Source organism: Mirounga angustirostris, unplaced genomic scaffold (genome assembly GCF_029215605.1).
Source record: "Mirounga angustirostris isolate CCGP_5_RB_7025 unplaced genomic scaffold, mMirAng1.0.hap1 SCAF_10, whole genome shotgun sequence".
NCBI classification, from domain to species: domain Eukaryota; kingdom Metazoa; phylum Chordata; class Mammalia; order Carnivora; family Phocidae; genus Mirounga; species Mirounga angustirostris.
Window position 1 is genome coordinate 36,292,126 of NW_026991718.1, and position 16,498 is coordinate 36,308,623.

General features: G+C 37.6%; 1 protein-coding gene across 6 annotated transcripts in view; it reads right to left on the bottom strand.

The window, feature by feature from the left end:
* ANAPC1 (anaphase promoting complex subunit 1) overlaps positions 1-16,498 on the bottom strand; it is a 93,517-nt gene that overhangs the window by 60,762 nt on the left and 16,257 nt on the right. For 5 of the 6 annotated variants that reach the window (XM_045884544.3, XM_064572206.1, XM_045884541.3 and 2 more), the window contains 6 exons: positions 13,100-13,234; positions 10,291-10,431; positions 9,466-9,526; positions 7,345-7,532; positions 2,305-2,379; positions 64-332 (listed from right to left, as the gene is read on the bottom strand). In XM_045884544.3, the coding sequence (XP_045740500.1) occupies positions 64-332; positions 2,305-2,379; positions 7,345-7,532; positions 9,466-9,526; positions 10,291-10,431; positions 13,100-13,234 (869 nt within the window). The remainder of the gene's footprint in view (positions 1-63; positions 333-2,304; positions 2,380-7,344; positions 7,533-9,465; positions 9,527-10,290; positions 10,432-13,099; positions 13,235-16,498) is intronic. The other variant, XM_064572205.1, reaches the window with a different exon arrangement.

A 16,498-nucleotide genomic window follows, 5' to 3' on the forward strand; every position in this document is an offset into this window, starting at 1 on the left:
CATGGCTGAGATCAAGTCATCTAAGGACCTCTTGGTAGTTTCTAATCTACAAACGATATTTACCTTGCCAACTGAACAAGAAGGCCAACAAGTGAACGAATTCCTTCTCCCATTAGAGTATTCAACTTAAGCTCCTCATAGACAAGGTGAAGAACAAAAAAAATTGCAGGTATATGAGTAAACAGAAGTGTAGAAGAATCCAGAATGAGATTCTGTGAAAAATCCTCATCCTTCATCTGTGAAACTTCCAAAGGACTTAAACATAAAGATCTATTCAAAAGATGAGACTCAACATTCTGGTGGTAGTCTGAATTTAGTAAATACTCCCAGTCCTGAGAAAAATAAAGAAGATATTATTTTTTTAAATAATGCCTCCTTGTAATGTCATCATTAAAACAATTCAAGTTCTATTTTCACATTAAGTTGGAAAAAAATCACAATGCTTAAAAATTAAACCCACATCAAAATAGCTAAGCAATTTCCAGATGCCAGCAATAGACATTAAGACAAACCACTTTTCAAAACCCATTTGAAAAATTTTAGTCATGCCCTATTAGGAAATAGACTGAGAGAAGAATCCCACTATTTATAGAGATTGAGAAAGAAAATTAAGATTATCTTAGGTGATTTCTTATGAAGCCAAAAGTAAAGAATAAAAGGTGGGAAGTGTAGATAGGCAAGTTTAGTGACCACTACACTGATCCGTGTTTTGGTAAGGGGAGAAGTCTACTTGTATCTGGTTAGTATATTCATCTATGTTTACAGGATGCTGGAGCTAGCAATTACAACCTAATAACCAACTGAATTTTATATTCACACTGATTGTACTCCATTTTCCAAGTACTGAGTCTGTTTTTGTTTTTACTTTGATTTATTGTACTGTGTTGAGAGAATATGATTTATGCTATTTTCAGGTCCTGGAATTTACTGATGTTTTTGTAAGGTTTAATACAGTGTGTTATTCTAACTTAAACACTCTTGGACCAGATACAGAAAGAACAAACCATAAAAGTAAAAAATTGGTAAGATGAGTAACTAAAATTTTTTAAAATCTGTTCATCATCATATACCGAGAGAAAATATTCCCAAAACATACACAACAAAGAACTCATATCCAGAATATACAAAAAACTTCTACAGCTCAATAAATATTTTTTAAAATCCAATTAAAAAACTGTAAAAAGCTGGAGCAGAAACTTGACGAAAAGATATGTAAGTAGCTAATAAGCACATAAGAAAGTGTTTAACATCATTAATCATGAGGAAAAGGCAAACTAAAACCTAAGAGAAACTACTTTATACACTCAAATAGTTAAAATGAAAAAGACTGACAACAGCAAATGCTGGCCAAGATGAAGAACAAGAGGAACTCTCATTTATCACCGGTCAGATTGTAATGTAGTATAATGAGTTTGAGAACCAGCAATGATCCATCAATTTCACTGCTAGGTATTTACCCAGAAGAAATGAAAATACATGTCCACAAATACTTGTCACTGAATACTGATGGCAGCCTTATTCATAATAGCCAAATAATGGAAAAAGCCTAGGTATCCATCAGCAGAAGAATGTATAAACAAACTATGGTATATTCACACTACTCAGCAATAAAAGGCACAAACTGCTGATATCTGCAACACCTGGGATGAATCTCAAAAACATCACACTAAATGAAAGAAACCTTTATACCAAAGATTATGTACCACATTATTTCATTTATATCAAGTTCTAGAACAGGCAAAATTAACTTATAGTGATAGAATTCAAATCAGTGGTTGCTTCAAGAATAGAGGAAGGGAAGGAAGGGAATGATTAAAAATGGCACATGGAAACTTTATGGAATAACGGAAAGGTTTTGTGTTTTGAGAGGGGTTATGGGTTACATGAGTGTTTATTTGTCAAAGTTTATCAAACTGTAAACTTCAGATCTAAGCATTTCATTTATGTAAATTATACCTCAATTAAAAAAAATCTTCTTAATCACTTAAGAATATAACCATGGAATCAAGTATGACTGAGGACCTAAATCAGAGGATTAATTAGCAGTAAAATAGCTACAAATCCAAACTCAAATCATGTGTATTATCTATGTTCAGTAATTTTTAGATGATCATTAAAGACAAAAGTATATGAATAACCACAGAAAACCTAACATATCCAACCTTCCAGATAACTGCTATTCAGTATTAAAATGAAGCAAAAGGTGTCAGAAATATACACAAATCAACAAGAGTACCACGTCTATAGATTCTAGTACAAGTACCCACAAATTACTTTGTAGTAGCAAGAAGTAAGAATGCTTACATCATCAGATCCTGTCTCAGAAGGCCTTGCTTTTTTGGGTGCAATGACTGGGGAAAGTGATCCTTCAAAGTCAAACTGAAAGACAACCCCAAAAAAGATAAAATCATATAAATTAACTGATCAACTCAAAGAATTCAGATATCAGTTTCACCAATTATGGAAACTAAGGAAAGTCACCAAAACTCATTTTTTCATCTGGAAAAACATGGTATGAATACTTTTCCTCTCAGATTACTGTGAAGAAGAAATGAAATCATAGATGGAAGGCATCTAGTACAGTGCCTCGGCCCACACGCACTGCAATGGTGGTTTCCTTTCCTCCCCGACTTCTGTGATGACACAGATCACCACTACTTTAGTAGAACAAGGACCTTTAGCCATATCCCAAATATGCTAAGTATAACCCAATGTTAGCCAAATGTCAGAACCAAGCAGACTACAGAGGACAGGCTAACAATTCTATGGCAGAGACAGGTAGCTACTCTTCAAAGAGTTCTCCTCTTTCTCCTGGACCCACAGCCAGGCTACATATCCCTGCCTCCCTCAGAGTTAGGTATGGCCCTGTGACAGTGTGACAATGAATGAAAGTGGGTGTTAGGGATGCCTGGATGGCTCAGTCGGTTAAGCGTCTGCCTTCAGCTCAGGTCATGATCCCAGGGTCCTGGGATCAAGTCCCGTGTTGGGCTCCTTGCTCAGCGAAGAGTCTGCTTCTCCCTCTCCCTCTGCCTGCTGCTCCCCCTTCTTGTGCTCTCTCTCTCTCTGGTAAATAAATAAATAAAATCTTAAAAAAAAGGAAAGAAAGAAAGAAAGAAAGTGGATGTTATCACTTCCTTGCCCTGTTCATGAAAAACTCCTGTGTATGCTCCTCCAGGCACTTCTCCCTTGTACCTGACTGATAGAGTCAACCCCAGGGCAATCTTTGAAGCCTCATGTTGAAGACGGCAGATGCTCCATCAGCCTGGGTCCCTAGTAACTGTGGAGCCTGTTCACCTGCTAAGTACTGTTATAGGAGCAAGACTTACATTTTTATTGTGTGAGCTACTACATCTTTTGAGGATTTTGTTATATACAGCCTATCCTAACTAATACAGTTACATAAAAGCACTTTTCTCAAAGTTCACTCTTACTCAGTTCCCCCGGCATCACCTTTGCCACCTCTGCTACTTCACATTGGCACTGAACTACCAATTCATCAACCATAAGCCCATAAATGACAATGGCTATTTTCCGATGCTTTATTATAAAAACTTACATATTTGTCAATCAGTATCACTCATATGAAAGTTGATTTCTATATAAAAACTAAAGAGACAGCAATAATTTTTAAAGCTGAATATTTATATTACAATATTTCAATATTTAATAAATATGACATTTAAATATTAAATATAAAATGGAATAAAGTAGCTTGTAAAACTGAGTAATTTTTAAAACTGATCATGAGAAAAGGTTTTCTCGTAAAGCATTCAAAGAAAACACAGTCCAACTCACACACAATACTATCGAAAAACAAAATGACAAGAATAAAATCAAAGCAACAGATGCATTTCTGTTAGCTATCTTACCTAAACCTTCAACCAAAACTTAGCACATATGTGCACACCTACATACACACATTCTCTCTCTCACATATTCTAAATACCACAATCACAAAGAATGTCCCTGCTATAGTTATCACATTTATAAGACCTAGAATTATGAAAAACGACAACAGAAATTATCTGATACAGATACCTCTTTGTGGCATATATGGATCTATTTTATTTTCGTTATTTTAATATTCTGTAGGTTACCCAACCCTGTTATATGCTTCTGTAGATCCCTGACCTTTATCATAAACTGACATAAAATACTTACCTGCCTTCTCCTGAGATTGTCAATTCCATGAGAGGAACTATCTTGCCTAATGAATATCTGAAAAGCCTGGCATCATGCCTGGCCTTCAGCAGAGGTTCAACTTCTAACTAATGAAAATATGACCATCCTGAAGGACACAAAAAGTTAACCCCAGATGCAACCATTCATAGAATGTGAGAACCAGAAGGAAACATCATCTGGTCCAGTGCTCTCATTCAACACATCAGTAAATTAAGGAAGGCCCAAAGAAATGCCAAAAATCATGTAACTAGTCATTGGCAAAAATTCTGTACTCCCTAATCTCCACCCCATTATTTAAATGAAAACAAAAAAGGATATATCTGAACAAAGCAAAATTAAAGCCATTTGCCATTGAGGACCATTTCATCCTGAGCTTTGATGTAAGGACAAAAGAATAGCAAGGGTTTAATTATGCAGTCCTATAAATAAATGTGAAAGCAACTCAGCCTCAGAACTGATTTCCTTTTTCCCTTTTAGGACTATTATCCAATAAATAAGTCAGAGAGCCCCGCCCTTCTTTATGAAAGAAAAAATGGTAGGTGCTCAGTCTTCCCCCTAACATGGAAACCTGAGGGGTACCTGGTTCTCTGCTAGAGAATGGAGCACAACAGCCTATATTCATCAACAAGTTCCACAGCACAGTAACACACAGCAACTACACAAAGCTGAAGCATTGCAGAAATCCTTAGTTTCTAGTAAGGCTCAATTTCTTCATATTTAATGAAGAATGGGAAAATGTGGAATAAAGTAGTTTTCATGCAACTATTTAAAATAAGAAAATTGTCCCTATTTTCCCAGGAAGGTTTTTCTCAAGGAAATTTCAGAGGGAAATTCTTTCACATGATAAAACACACACAAATTCTTAAATATATTATCTCATTCAGACGTAAAAGAGCATTGATTCCACAAATTCACTGAGCACCCATCTATGTATGTATGCCACACTACTATAGGTCCTAGAGATAGTGAACAAAACTAAACAAAAATCCCTGCTTACACAAATTCACATTCTAGAAGGAAGAGAGACACACAAGCAATATAAATAAGTAAAAATATACAGCATATTTAATTAGTGCTAAGGGAAAAATAAAACAGGTAAAGGGGATAAAAAGTATGGAGAGGGGTAACAATTCCACATGGACAGAGCAGGATGCACTGAGGTGCCACCTGAAAAAGATCTAGGCTTGTCTTATCTGGGGGAAGGCTTTTTCTCTAGCGTTAACAGCAAGTGCAAAGACCCTGAGGCAGGAACACGCATGGTACGTTCCAAGAAGAGTAATGGAAGGCTGTGGGGGGGGGGGGGGCAGTGTGAGCAAGGCAGGGATGAGGAGACAAGATGAGAGAGGTAAGAGAGGGATGGGTCACATGGCACCTTGCAGGCTTCTGGCTTTTACCCTGAGTAGGAAGGGAAGGTACTGGAGGATTCTAAGCAGAGTGACATCACCTGACTTTGTCAGACAGGATTACTTCGGCTGTTGGGCAGAGAAGAAAATGAAACACAGGCAAGGACATGAAATGTGAGTCAAAAAATAACAACTATAAATGACCAATGAGAGGAACTCCTGGCTGGCTCAGTCGGTGGAGCATCTAACTCTTGATCTCAGGGTCCTACGCTGGGCATGGAGCCTCCATAAATAAATAAATAACCAATGAGAATCTGAAAAACTCATTACTGTTTACTTAGACAGGAATAAGAGAAAATGTCTCACTAAGTTGGCAAAGGTTCACCACACCACAAATCATCACTATGCTGAAATGGGCACTTCTAAATGAAGTTAGTGAGAATGTCAACTGGGCAACCCTTTTTGAAAATTATTTGACTTAGTAATAGCTCTTCTAAGGTTAAGTTCTTAAGAAATGACTACAGCTATAAAGATCTGTGTTTGCAAATTATTCCTAATGAGAAAAGAAACTGATTTAACAATGTTCTATTATTAGTTGTTGGTTAATTATGATAAAACCACATGGTAACCTATTATGAAGATGATAAAATGGGGGGTTCTGCCTAAGAATTTTTTTTTTAAGATTTTATTTATTTATTTACTTATTTATTTGACAGAGAGAGAGCACAAGCAGGGGAAGCAGCAGGCAGAGGGAGAGGGACAAACAGGCTCACTGAGCAGGGAGCCCGGTGCGGGGCTCGATCCCAGGACCTTGGGATCATGACCTGAGCCGAAGACAGATGCCCAACAACTGAGCCACCCACGCACCCCAGGAATTTTTAATGATATTGGAACTTTTCATTTATATCATGTTTATCTAAAAGGCAATACAAAGATATTCAGAGTGGTTATCTGAGCAGTATTATTTTCTTCTTAATTCTTCCATTTTCCAGATTTCCCTCAGTAACAATGTATGTTCATAATGAAGAAAAAAATGATTTTTTAAATGGATTTACTATTATAAGACTAAAATGTACAGCTGAGCTACCCAGACAAAGGTAAGTGTGTTCTAGAATGATTTCTTTAGAGTGACCCAGGCAAGGTTGTCCTGGGAGTTATCTCTAGAGCCAAAAGGAACCACCAATACTGAAGACACTACTCTGCTGGTTTTGTAAATAACCTGTTAAAGGCCTGTAAGAAAGCTTCTGGGGTGGAGAGAGAGGGATACAGCTTCACATCATTAACAGAGTCGATACTTAGGCTAAAGCCCTTGAAATTGCCCTCAAATCAAACATTCATCCCCAAAGACTAAGCAATTTGTGTATGAAAACAGCATGGACTACAGAGAACACTAAGCCATCATTCAGAAGACACAGTCTAGGCCCTGTTTGGAGCAAATCACCAGTCTGTGTTCTCTCTGTGATTCAGTTTCTTCATTAATAAAAAAACCAAGATGTTACTACTAATCCTAGCATAACTTGCAGTCATTTTACAAAGATGAAATGAGAAATTATAGTCAAACATGCTTTCCCATGTTATAAAACTCAATATTATAATTACCAGTAAAACATTATTAAATATTAAATGACATGTGATTTACCAAATAGACAGATAGACACAATAAGCCTTAGTATTATTCCATTTTGTTGATTAAGGTCTACCTATTAGTAAATTCATCTGTTATGCACTCTAAATACTATATTACCAATTATGCAAACATTACATTGGCAACAACAGAATAACTCAGGAAAAAAAAAAAAAAACAATTATATGTACTTACATTTCTGGTCCATGCTAAGCGGTCTGTGTTATAACCCATCATGTTCATGAGACAAGTCACAAATAAATTCCACTCGGAATGATAACTGGGTCCTCCCGGAGCACTGTGGACACTGTACCACTTGACAAGCATCTGAACAGCTATTTCCTTTGGCAGGATAAACTTAATTGCTTGCAAACATGTTTGCACTATTAAAAGCAAAGATTAATTTTAGTATGCTTCCCATACGTATTTCTTTTCCCCTTTTAATAAGAAAGTTTGGGGTTTTTTTTAACTACTTCTGTGTAAAGGCCAATTACTCTGAAAAGAGAACTGTCATTACAGAGCCAGCGGGATGCAAACATTCCCTGCCGATCACTTAAAACTTAAACCAACTACTGAATTCAACAGGGATTGCAAGAGGTCTTAGGGCAGCTTTCAACCCACTGATTTTGGGTCAGAAGTAAGACAACCAACAGTCCAGCTTACCTGAGACAGAACTGATTTATACCCACTGCCCCAGCAATGACTAATAGCTCCCCATTTTGTTCTCAAAAATACTCTAGTTTGGACAATAAATTAAAGGTCATGCTATCAAAAACATGTAATTTCTACATGAATAAGTTTATATAAAATACTGCTGAAATACTTCGGTAAAATATGCAATACTCAATATACGCAACCTCAAATAGCAATGCTTAACTATCATTAAAAGATGTTCTCAATGAGTTAACATCCCTATTAACCAAAACTTTGTAACTTTTAATTATTTCTGACACCATTCACTTTATAAATGTTTTACGTAACGGATCAGCCAATACTACGTAATTTATACCTCCCTTAGCGACTCAGTGCCGTTGTAGAAGTATCAGTCACAGTGCCACGCTGTCAGGCTGCTGCACAGAAGAGCCCTGGGTCTGCTTTTCTTAGTTAAATGGCCCCGAACTGCAACGTTTTTGTATTCTCACATCTTCTCTTTAGAGGATTCCCTATTCCCTTCCCACTGCCACTGTCACCAGGCCCATCCTCAGCAGCATATCCTTTCTCATCAATTGGCTATGTGTGTACACATACAGCAAAGATTAGAGTCAAATAGAATAAACGTTAGAAGACCAAATAACCAGTTTGTCGTGGTTGAATCCAAAATAAGTGTAAACCAGATACCGCCTGAGGGGCTGAGGGATGTTTAGAAGTACAGAAACTTCCAAGTGAAGTACAGAAACTTATGTGACTTCTATTTGGCTATGAGAGAGTAAGATTTTACTCCCCTTTCATTTATTTTATTTAGTCCATTATTTGTTTTTATATATTTTGTTTAGGTTATACTTCTAAGGTACATGGCCTTGAAATTATTGGCTGAATACCTCTTAGAAAAGCAAGGTATCTCTATACCTACTCACTGTATCATTTTACCAAACTAATGAAAGAAACTTCCTAAAATTAAAAAGTCATTCTACCCTACTTATCAAATTCCAGAAATCACACAACCTGCCAATATTTTGCTTTGCCACTGAGATTTTGAAACTAATAGATGTTCTGAATTTTCTTATACATCCTTAACTTACAATCGTTGACAAATCCTTTCAATTCTAAACTTACTATTCTCTATTCAGAAATATTCTCCTAGTATTTTCCAAGTTGTGTTTCAATAATAACTTAAGCAGACTCAAATTTTATTAAAATACACCTGACTGTATTTTGACTATAACATTAAGTTTTATTCAATTTAGGCAATTATGTTAATTTCTCAATTTATATAACAACTGAGATATTTATTATATGATTAAAAGCCATCACATATGCCAAAAACTGTTTTAGTTGCTTAGGCTTCCTTGTTTCTCAGATTTTCTGGCAAGAGGCATGTCCACTCACTGCATGGCCTTCTTCAACATAAGAAATCTCAGAGAAACGGAACTAGCACATCCTTCAAATGTACCCCTAGCCTTAGAGCACACATGGAGTAGACACTGAAAAGTGCTCCCCAGCTCTTCACAGCTTCTCTGCAAAGTAAAAACCTCAATCCCACGGCTTCAAAAAAGCAAATTTTTAAAAATCCCAATTACTTTTGCAAATCAGCAAATACTACAAATCTTATCAATCAAACTGAGAATACATGGAAGTGAGGTCTGACCTCAATCATACCTAATTCAGAGGTGGCAATTTCAGGAATAGTGATCCTAACCATGGAACCATTACTCAATTCCTAGTGGAAAGAACAGAAACAAACAGGAGCATGTAAATAGAATTTGTGCATTCTAAGTCTTTGAATGTCTTAAAAATGGCTATGCTTTATAAGACTGCCTGTCAAAGTAAAATTCAATAAAATAAATAAAAAAATAAGTATTTTTCAAATGGAACTGAATACTTCCAAATTTCAGAAACTGTAAATGTGCTTATTTAAAAAACATTTCCAGGGGCACCCAGGTGGTTCAGCCGGTTGAGCATCTGCCTTTGGCTCAGGTCATGATCTCAGGGTCTGACATAGAGCCCTGCATCAGGCTCCCAGCTCAGTGGGGCATCTGCTTCTCCCTCTCCCTCTGCCTCTCCCCCTGCTCCTGCTCTCTCTCGCTCTTAAATAAATAAACAAATAAAATCTTTAAAAATAAATAAAAACCATTTCTAAAAGTTCTTGTTTTAATGAAATGTTTAATTTTTATACATAAGAGTCACCATCACTAAAAAAGATTAACTTTTAATGAAAAGACAAAAATCCTATCAATATAAAATTCAACTATTTAAACAAGATTTGTTTTCCATAATTTTTAAATAATAAAGCAACTGTAGAAAAGTTAAGCAGAATTACTTTAAAGTAAAATAGTACAAAAAATGACATATTGCAAGAGATTTTAAAAATCATAAAAAATATTTGTTTCATGATTCAGACAAAATCCTGCATTCTGACAAATTTGAAATAACAGTCATATTTCTTAGAGAGCTACCTAATCTTCTAAAAATAAATATACCTACCAGAGTTACTCTGTTACGGACAGGATCTCTTATAGAATGAATGTAAGTTCCAAGCTGCTGGAAAGTACAATCCTCATTATAGAGAGAATCATGAAGTTTTGAAGAATCCCTCAGTTCTGGAACTGGGGAGAATAGAACCACCTATAAAAAGTCATAAATACAATACATATGAAATATTTTTTGAGGAATTAAGGATAAAGAAATCTCTATTTGTACATGGTCTAACAACTGTACGTAATGACTTAAAATCATTCTGCTCTGGGTATGATGAAGTACCTTACAGCAGACCAAGATCCTCACCCAAAGCAACTAGAAAAGGTCAGAAAAACAGTAAAACATCTGATCAATAGCACTGGAGAGCTATGGAGACAACCTAGACCTGAGAGGCCAAGATCTAGGAGAGAAAGAAGGGAGTCACAGGGAGGTGGCCCAAAATTCTTACACCACTTTTCCTGGTCTTGGCATGTGCAATATTTGGTGGGGATATGGTAGGGAGTATGGATACACTGAGTATGCAAGGAAGGCCAATGCTAAGAGGAAGAAGAGATAGCAACACTTCTGGCAATCTTGAAGAGCTAGACACATAAACTATAACTTGAGGCAGCCCAGGCAGAGATGACTTGAGGATCTAAGACCCAAGAGGGAAAGGAGAGCAATGAGAAAGCAAAGAAACAAGACAGGTACATAGTGGTATCTCCCCTATAGCCAAATGTTCGTTCTGAAAATATGAGAACATTTACTTGTTCAATTGCAATTATGCAAACAAAAAACTTAAATGATCTTAGTTACTAATTACATGCAGATGCTCCAGCTTTAGATCCAGTCCTAACCACTGACCCTTTTTATATTCCCATAATTCAAATTATAGGACATCTCTAAGTGAATAGCTTGTGAACACTGACAGCCCATCAAGTATAAGATTATTTATTATATTCAAGCTTCTACTCCTACAGCTGCCACAAAAACTGAGCTCCACTGGTCCTGAATCTAAGTCTAGTTGCACAATCAACCACAGACGTGGAAAGCCATCGGCCAATGTGTAATACAATGATCTTGTGACCCCATGGCTACCACAAAGACACGAATCATTCCTGGGTTAATGGAATTCTAAGAAAGTTAGGAACCATTTTACATTATAAAAGACAAAAATTCTTCCAAATCACACAAAACTGACACTTCTCCAGCTCCCTTTTGAAAGTTCTGCAAATGTCCTGCTTTGAGGGAAAGAATTCAATGCTGCACATATTTAAAAAATAAAACCAAGGCCTAGACATTAACCAATACAATTCATTGCTTACACCAACCTTCACTTTCAACTTTCCCTAAACATCTGCACCCAAATGTCTCTCAAATACAGACCCCCTTTCTCCAGGCTTCCTAACTTGGTAAGCATGGGTGTCCACCTAGCTTGCTCAGAGAACTTTGAGCCTTGTTCCCCAACATAGCACAAAACCAGTCGGCTGACAGACTCTGCCATTTACACTTCTCCAGACATCTCATGTCACTGCCCTCCTTTCCAATATGCTGCCGTAACTCGGATTCTCTTCGCACCTCTTGAATTAACACAAAAAACAACACTTGGAATCTCTTTGGTCTAAGTCCCAAGATAAACATCTAAAACACAGAGCCTAACATTCATAACTCCATCCTCAAAAGCCTGTAATGTTCTGGTGATAGCATTCAGAATAAAAACCTTTTCATCCTTTCTGCCTTTAAGAACATGTTAGTAAGAGTGTAAATCCCAGCTCTAACACTTACTAGCTACATGACTTTAGACAAATAACCTCCTTATACCTCTATTACCCATTTGTAAAATGGGGAGCAATACCTTCCCAACAAAGCCATTCTAAGGAATTAAATGAGTTAATACATATAAAACACTTAGAACAGTGCCTAGCACATAGAAAACACTCAAAAACAAGTTATTATTACCCATTCCCTGCCCTGCCCCACCCAACAGGCAACTTGTACTTTTATAAGCATTCATTTATTCCACAGACTTGAGTCTTATATGCTACACGATGGAAATATGAATATGCATAAGAAATGTTCTGCACTTACCTGCCTCCACACCCATTTCCCATGTGATTCCTCTTTGCCCCAAATGCCCCTTTCCATCTACAGATATCCTACTTATCCTCAAGGTCCAAACCAGGTCAGACATCCCCTCAGATATGAGCCTCTGGTTCTGCCACATCAACCCATCAGGATGTATCCTCCTATCAGCGAATCTGCTGTGGTACTCTCTGTTCCTCATTCATAAGTCTTAATAGCCTACCTCAAATTATAATTTCTCATGCAGATAGTACATCTGTTCCACCCAAATCAATTATGAGGTTCCTAGGTTAAAAAGAATGTCTCATTCTCATCTCTGTAGTACCTTACACATCACAAGGGAGGTCAATGTTTACTGAATCATTTGTGCTTGAAAATATGTATATTCTACCAAATATTAGCTAAACTTCCAATTCTGTCATTTTTAAAACAAAAAAGTTAACCATGGGAAGAACTAATATTTGAACCAAACTTCTTTAAAACGTTATTTATTTTTTTAATTTTTATTTAAATATTTTATATTTTTATTTTTTAATTTAAATCCAATTAATTAACATATGGTACAATATTAGTTTCAGAAGTAGAGCTCAGTGATCATCAGTCTTAAATAACACCCAGTGCTCATTACATCATGTGCCCTCCTTAATGCCCGTCACCCAGTTACCCCATCCCCCCACCCCGCTCCCCTCCAGTAAACCTGTTTGTTTCCTATGATTAAGAGTCTCTAATTTTTGACACCTAATTCATTACTCACCTCATCCAAGGATCCAAGTAGTTTACTAAGAGGCTTAGGAGTACCAACACTGTCAAGTGGAGTGCTGGGCCGAGGCATCGTGGCAGACATTGTCAGGGAGGGGGCTGGCAGTCCAGGAATAAAAACCTTTCCCACCTTTAAGCAATAAAAAGATGTGGGGAAAAATACTGGCTTTAATGTGTCATATCCTTAAATAAAACGTTATGGCACATAAGCATAAATTTCTTTCGATATTCCACATTTTACACACACCGAACACGTCTAAAAAATGAAAAGAAATAAAATTTCAGTAATTCCACCATCCAACTACAAGTATCTTGGTATAATTTCTCTTGGTCTGATTCCTTCTCTTCATTACGGAGCACTTATTTTGGGCAGGAAAGTGGGTGAATGCTAATATGGTCAGAACATAACACAAAATCCCATATACTACGCATTTTCCTACTGTATTGGTGGTAGAGACAGCAGGGACACTAAGCTTGCAGAAACTATAAGCAGCAATCTTGTCAACAAAATCTCCGGGCAGAGAGAATAAACATCAATTACTTCCGAGGCGCTAAAAAAATGAAGCTGACTGATGCTCCAGAAATTAAATCCAATGTAATCCAAACTGGGCTCTGAAGCTCATAATCTGCCTTCTTCCCTCAAATACTTCCTCAAAACACTTTATACATATTCTTCATTAAAAGAGTGAGTGGATAATCCATGCTTGCCACCCCTTATTTTGGCTATCCATGGGGTTCTCAGGAAAAACACAAGAGAAGTTCAGATCCACATAGGCCAAAAACTCTGATAAGACTCAAAGGAAATATTCAGAACGCAAGTGAAATTCTAACAAAACCCACATTTATGTCCATATACTACCCAAAGCTAATAAAATTACAAAGTTACCCAAATAAAATCCTCAGGATTAGAAAACAAAATGAGGGCGAAAACCAGTATATATAAAGTTTTTAAAAAGCTACAAGGGGGCGCCTAGGTGGCTCAGTCAGTCAAGTGTCTGCCTTTGGCTTAGGTCCTGGGATCGAGCCCTGCGTCAAGCCCCACATCACCACATGGGGCTCCCTGCTCAGTGGGGAGTCTGCTTCTCCCTCTGCCTCTGCTCCTTCCCCTGCTCATGCTCTTTCTCAAATAAATAAAACCTTTTAAAAAATAAAATAAAGGGCGCCTGGGTGGCTCAGTTGGTTAAGCGACTGCCTTCGGCTCAGGTTATGATCCTGGAGTCCCAGGATCGAGTCCCGCATCGGGCTCCCTGCTCAGCAGGGAGTCTGCTTCTCCCTCTGACCCTCCTCCCTCTCATGCTCTCTGTCTCTCATTCTCTCTCTCTCAAATAAATAAATAAAATCTTTAAAAAAAAAATGAAATAAAATAAGCTACGAGAGACCTCCAGTTAATGAAAATATGGAGTAAGCACATTTTGTGCTATTCTTCCCACTATTTACAATGCAATCCGCACAAAATTTATAATGTAGTGGAAGACTCTGAAAGGTGAGGAAAAGAAGACACTGGCTAGAGACATGAGAACCAGGATGCAGTAAGGAAACAGCACCCTATATATGATGAATTCCCTAGGCGTTTTTGTTTCTTTCACACTTTCCATAACCAGTTCTTGAGCTCTCAAGGGGCCTACAACCCAGAAATGGCCACAGGTGCAAACCAAGAGAAACCTTGCTCTTTTTAGACAAAGTGTCAGGAAAAGAGGGACCAAGCAAGACAGAGACATCTTCACCATACCTGCCCCACTCCAGGAAACACTAGGAAAAAAGCCATGGCCCTCAGTTTCCTCCATATCAGGAGCTGTGGCCTGGAGACTATGGGCAGAGTTCTATCATTCCCTCTATGAGGAGTAGGTGGCATCCCTCCCTGAGCACAGGGACTGTGGGCCAGGCCTATTTCGCACTGTGGTAACTAGGTGGTATCTCCTCCCCTCTTCATCAGGCACTGCAGATGCAGAGACTATGAACAGAGCACTGCTGCTTTCATTGCCAAGAGGCAGCCCCTCTGCACCTCCCCATGGTGTGCAAAAGCTATGAAGGGGGAGGAACACTGGCTTTCATCCTTACTCTACAGTAATAAGGCAGCATACCTCTTCCCTTCTGTCCTCCACAGAAATTATGAGTGGAGGGAGTGCTGTGTTCCATCCCCACCCTGCAATAACAAGGCAGTAACCCCTCTCTGTCCCACCTAGGGAGTTAGAGGAAGAATGGAAAGGATGTAAGAAAAGGACTTCTTAAATATGTGTATGAAATCCTGGGCAGGCCTCTGAGTGAACTATGTGTGAAACTGACCAACAATGACACAGTAAAAGATCTGAGAACTAAACAATGATCTCTACCACCATTCAGTTCTCAGGCTGGCGTCTGGGTAGCAAAGAAGTTGGGGGAGACCACAATCTCATTAAGAGAGCAGACAAAAAAAACAGGCCCCAGAAATACCTCTCTCCTTGGCCAAAAAAATCAGGAAAGGAATAGCTTAACAAGATCAAAAACTTTCAGACAATAAGCGATATACTCGAGACAAACACCATGGGAAAAACTGTGTCCCACCTCTCAGTCCTGTCAGCAAAGGCCACATGGGGAGCCTAGACTTCCATTCTCACCTGGCTTTAACAAGGCACCAATTTGGGGGGATGGGTGGAGAAGAAAAAACGAATAGTACTATGGATTCACAAGAATTTTACATAAAGCAGCATTCGGAACTCTCATACACTGTTGAAGGCAAGAAGTAAGGGGAGATGTTGTAAACTGGTACAACCTACACCTTAGAAGACAATTTGGCACCCCCACTCCCCGGCCATGACCAAGTTGAATATGCATATACTCTGAAGGTTAAGAGACGTGTTTAAGAATTTTTTAAAGCATTACCAGAGGAAACAGTAGAAGCAACATAAACATCCCCAGTGATGATAAAATGGTAAAAGTTTTGGTATAACCATACAACGGACTACTACAGAACAGTGAATGAATAAACAACAGCTACACATGGACATAAATAAATCTAAAAATAGTAAAAATGTTGAGCAAAATAATGAAGTCCAGAGAAGACCATATGGTATGATTTCCTTTATATAAAAATTCAAATTTAAGGAAAATTAAACAATTTACTCCTTAGTGACATGTACATAATTGCAAAAAAGCTTGTAATAAAAACAAGATTTACTGCAAAAAGCCAGGACAGTGTCTATCCAGGGGGAGACAGGGAGATGAGGATACAGTAAGGAAACACCCTACAGACTATAAAGATACTGCCAGTGTTCTAGTTCTTAACCTGGCAGTGGTCATAGGAAAGGTCACTTCATTAGTCTTTGAATTGTGTTTATGTATTTAAATTTCACAATTTAAACTTTTTAAATTTACATAATTCTGTATGTAAATTCCAAAACTGTTAAAAAAAAAAAAA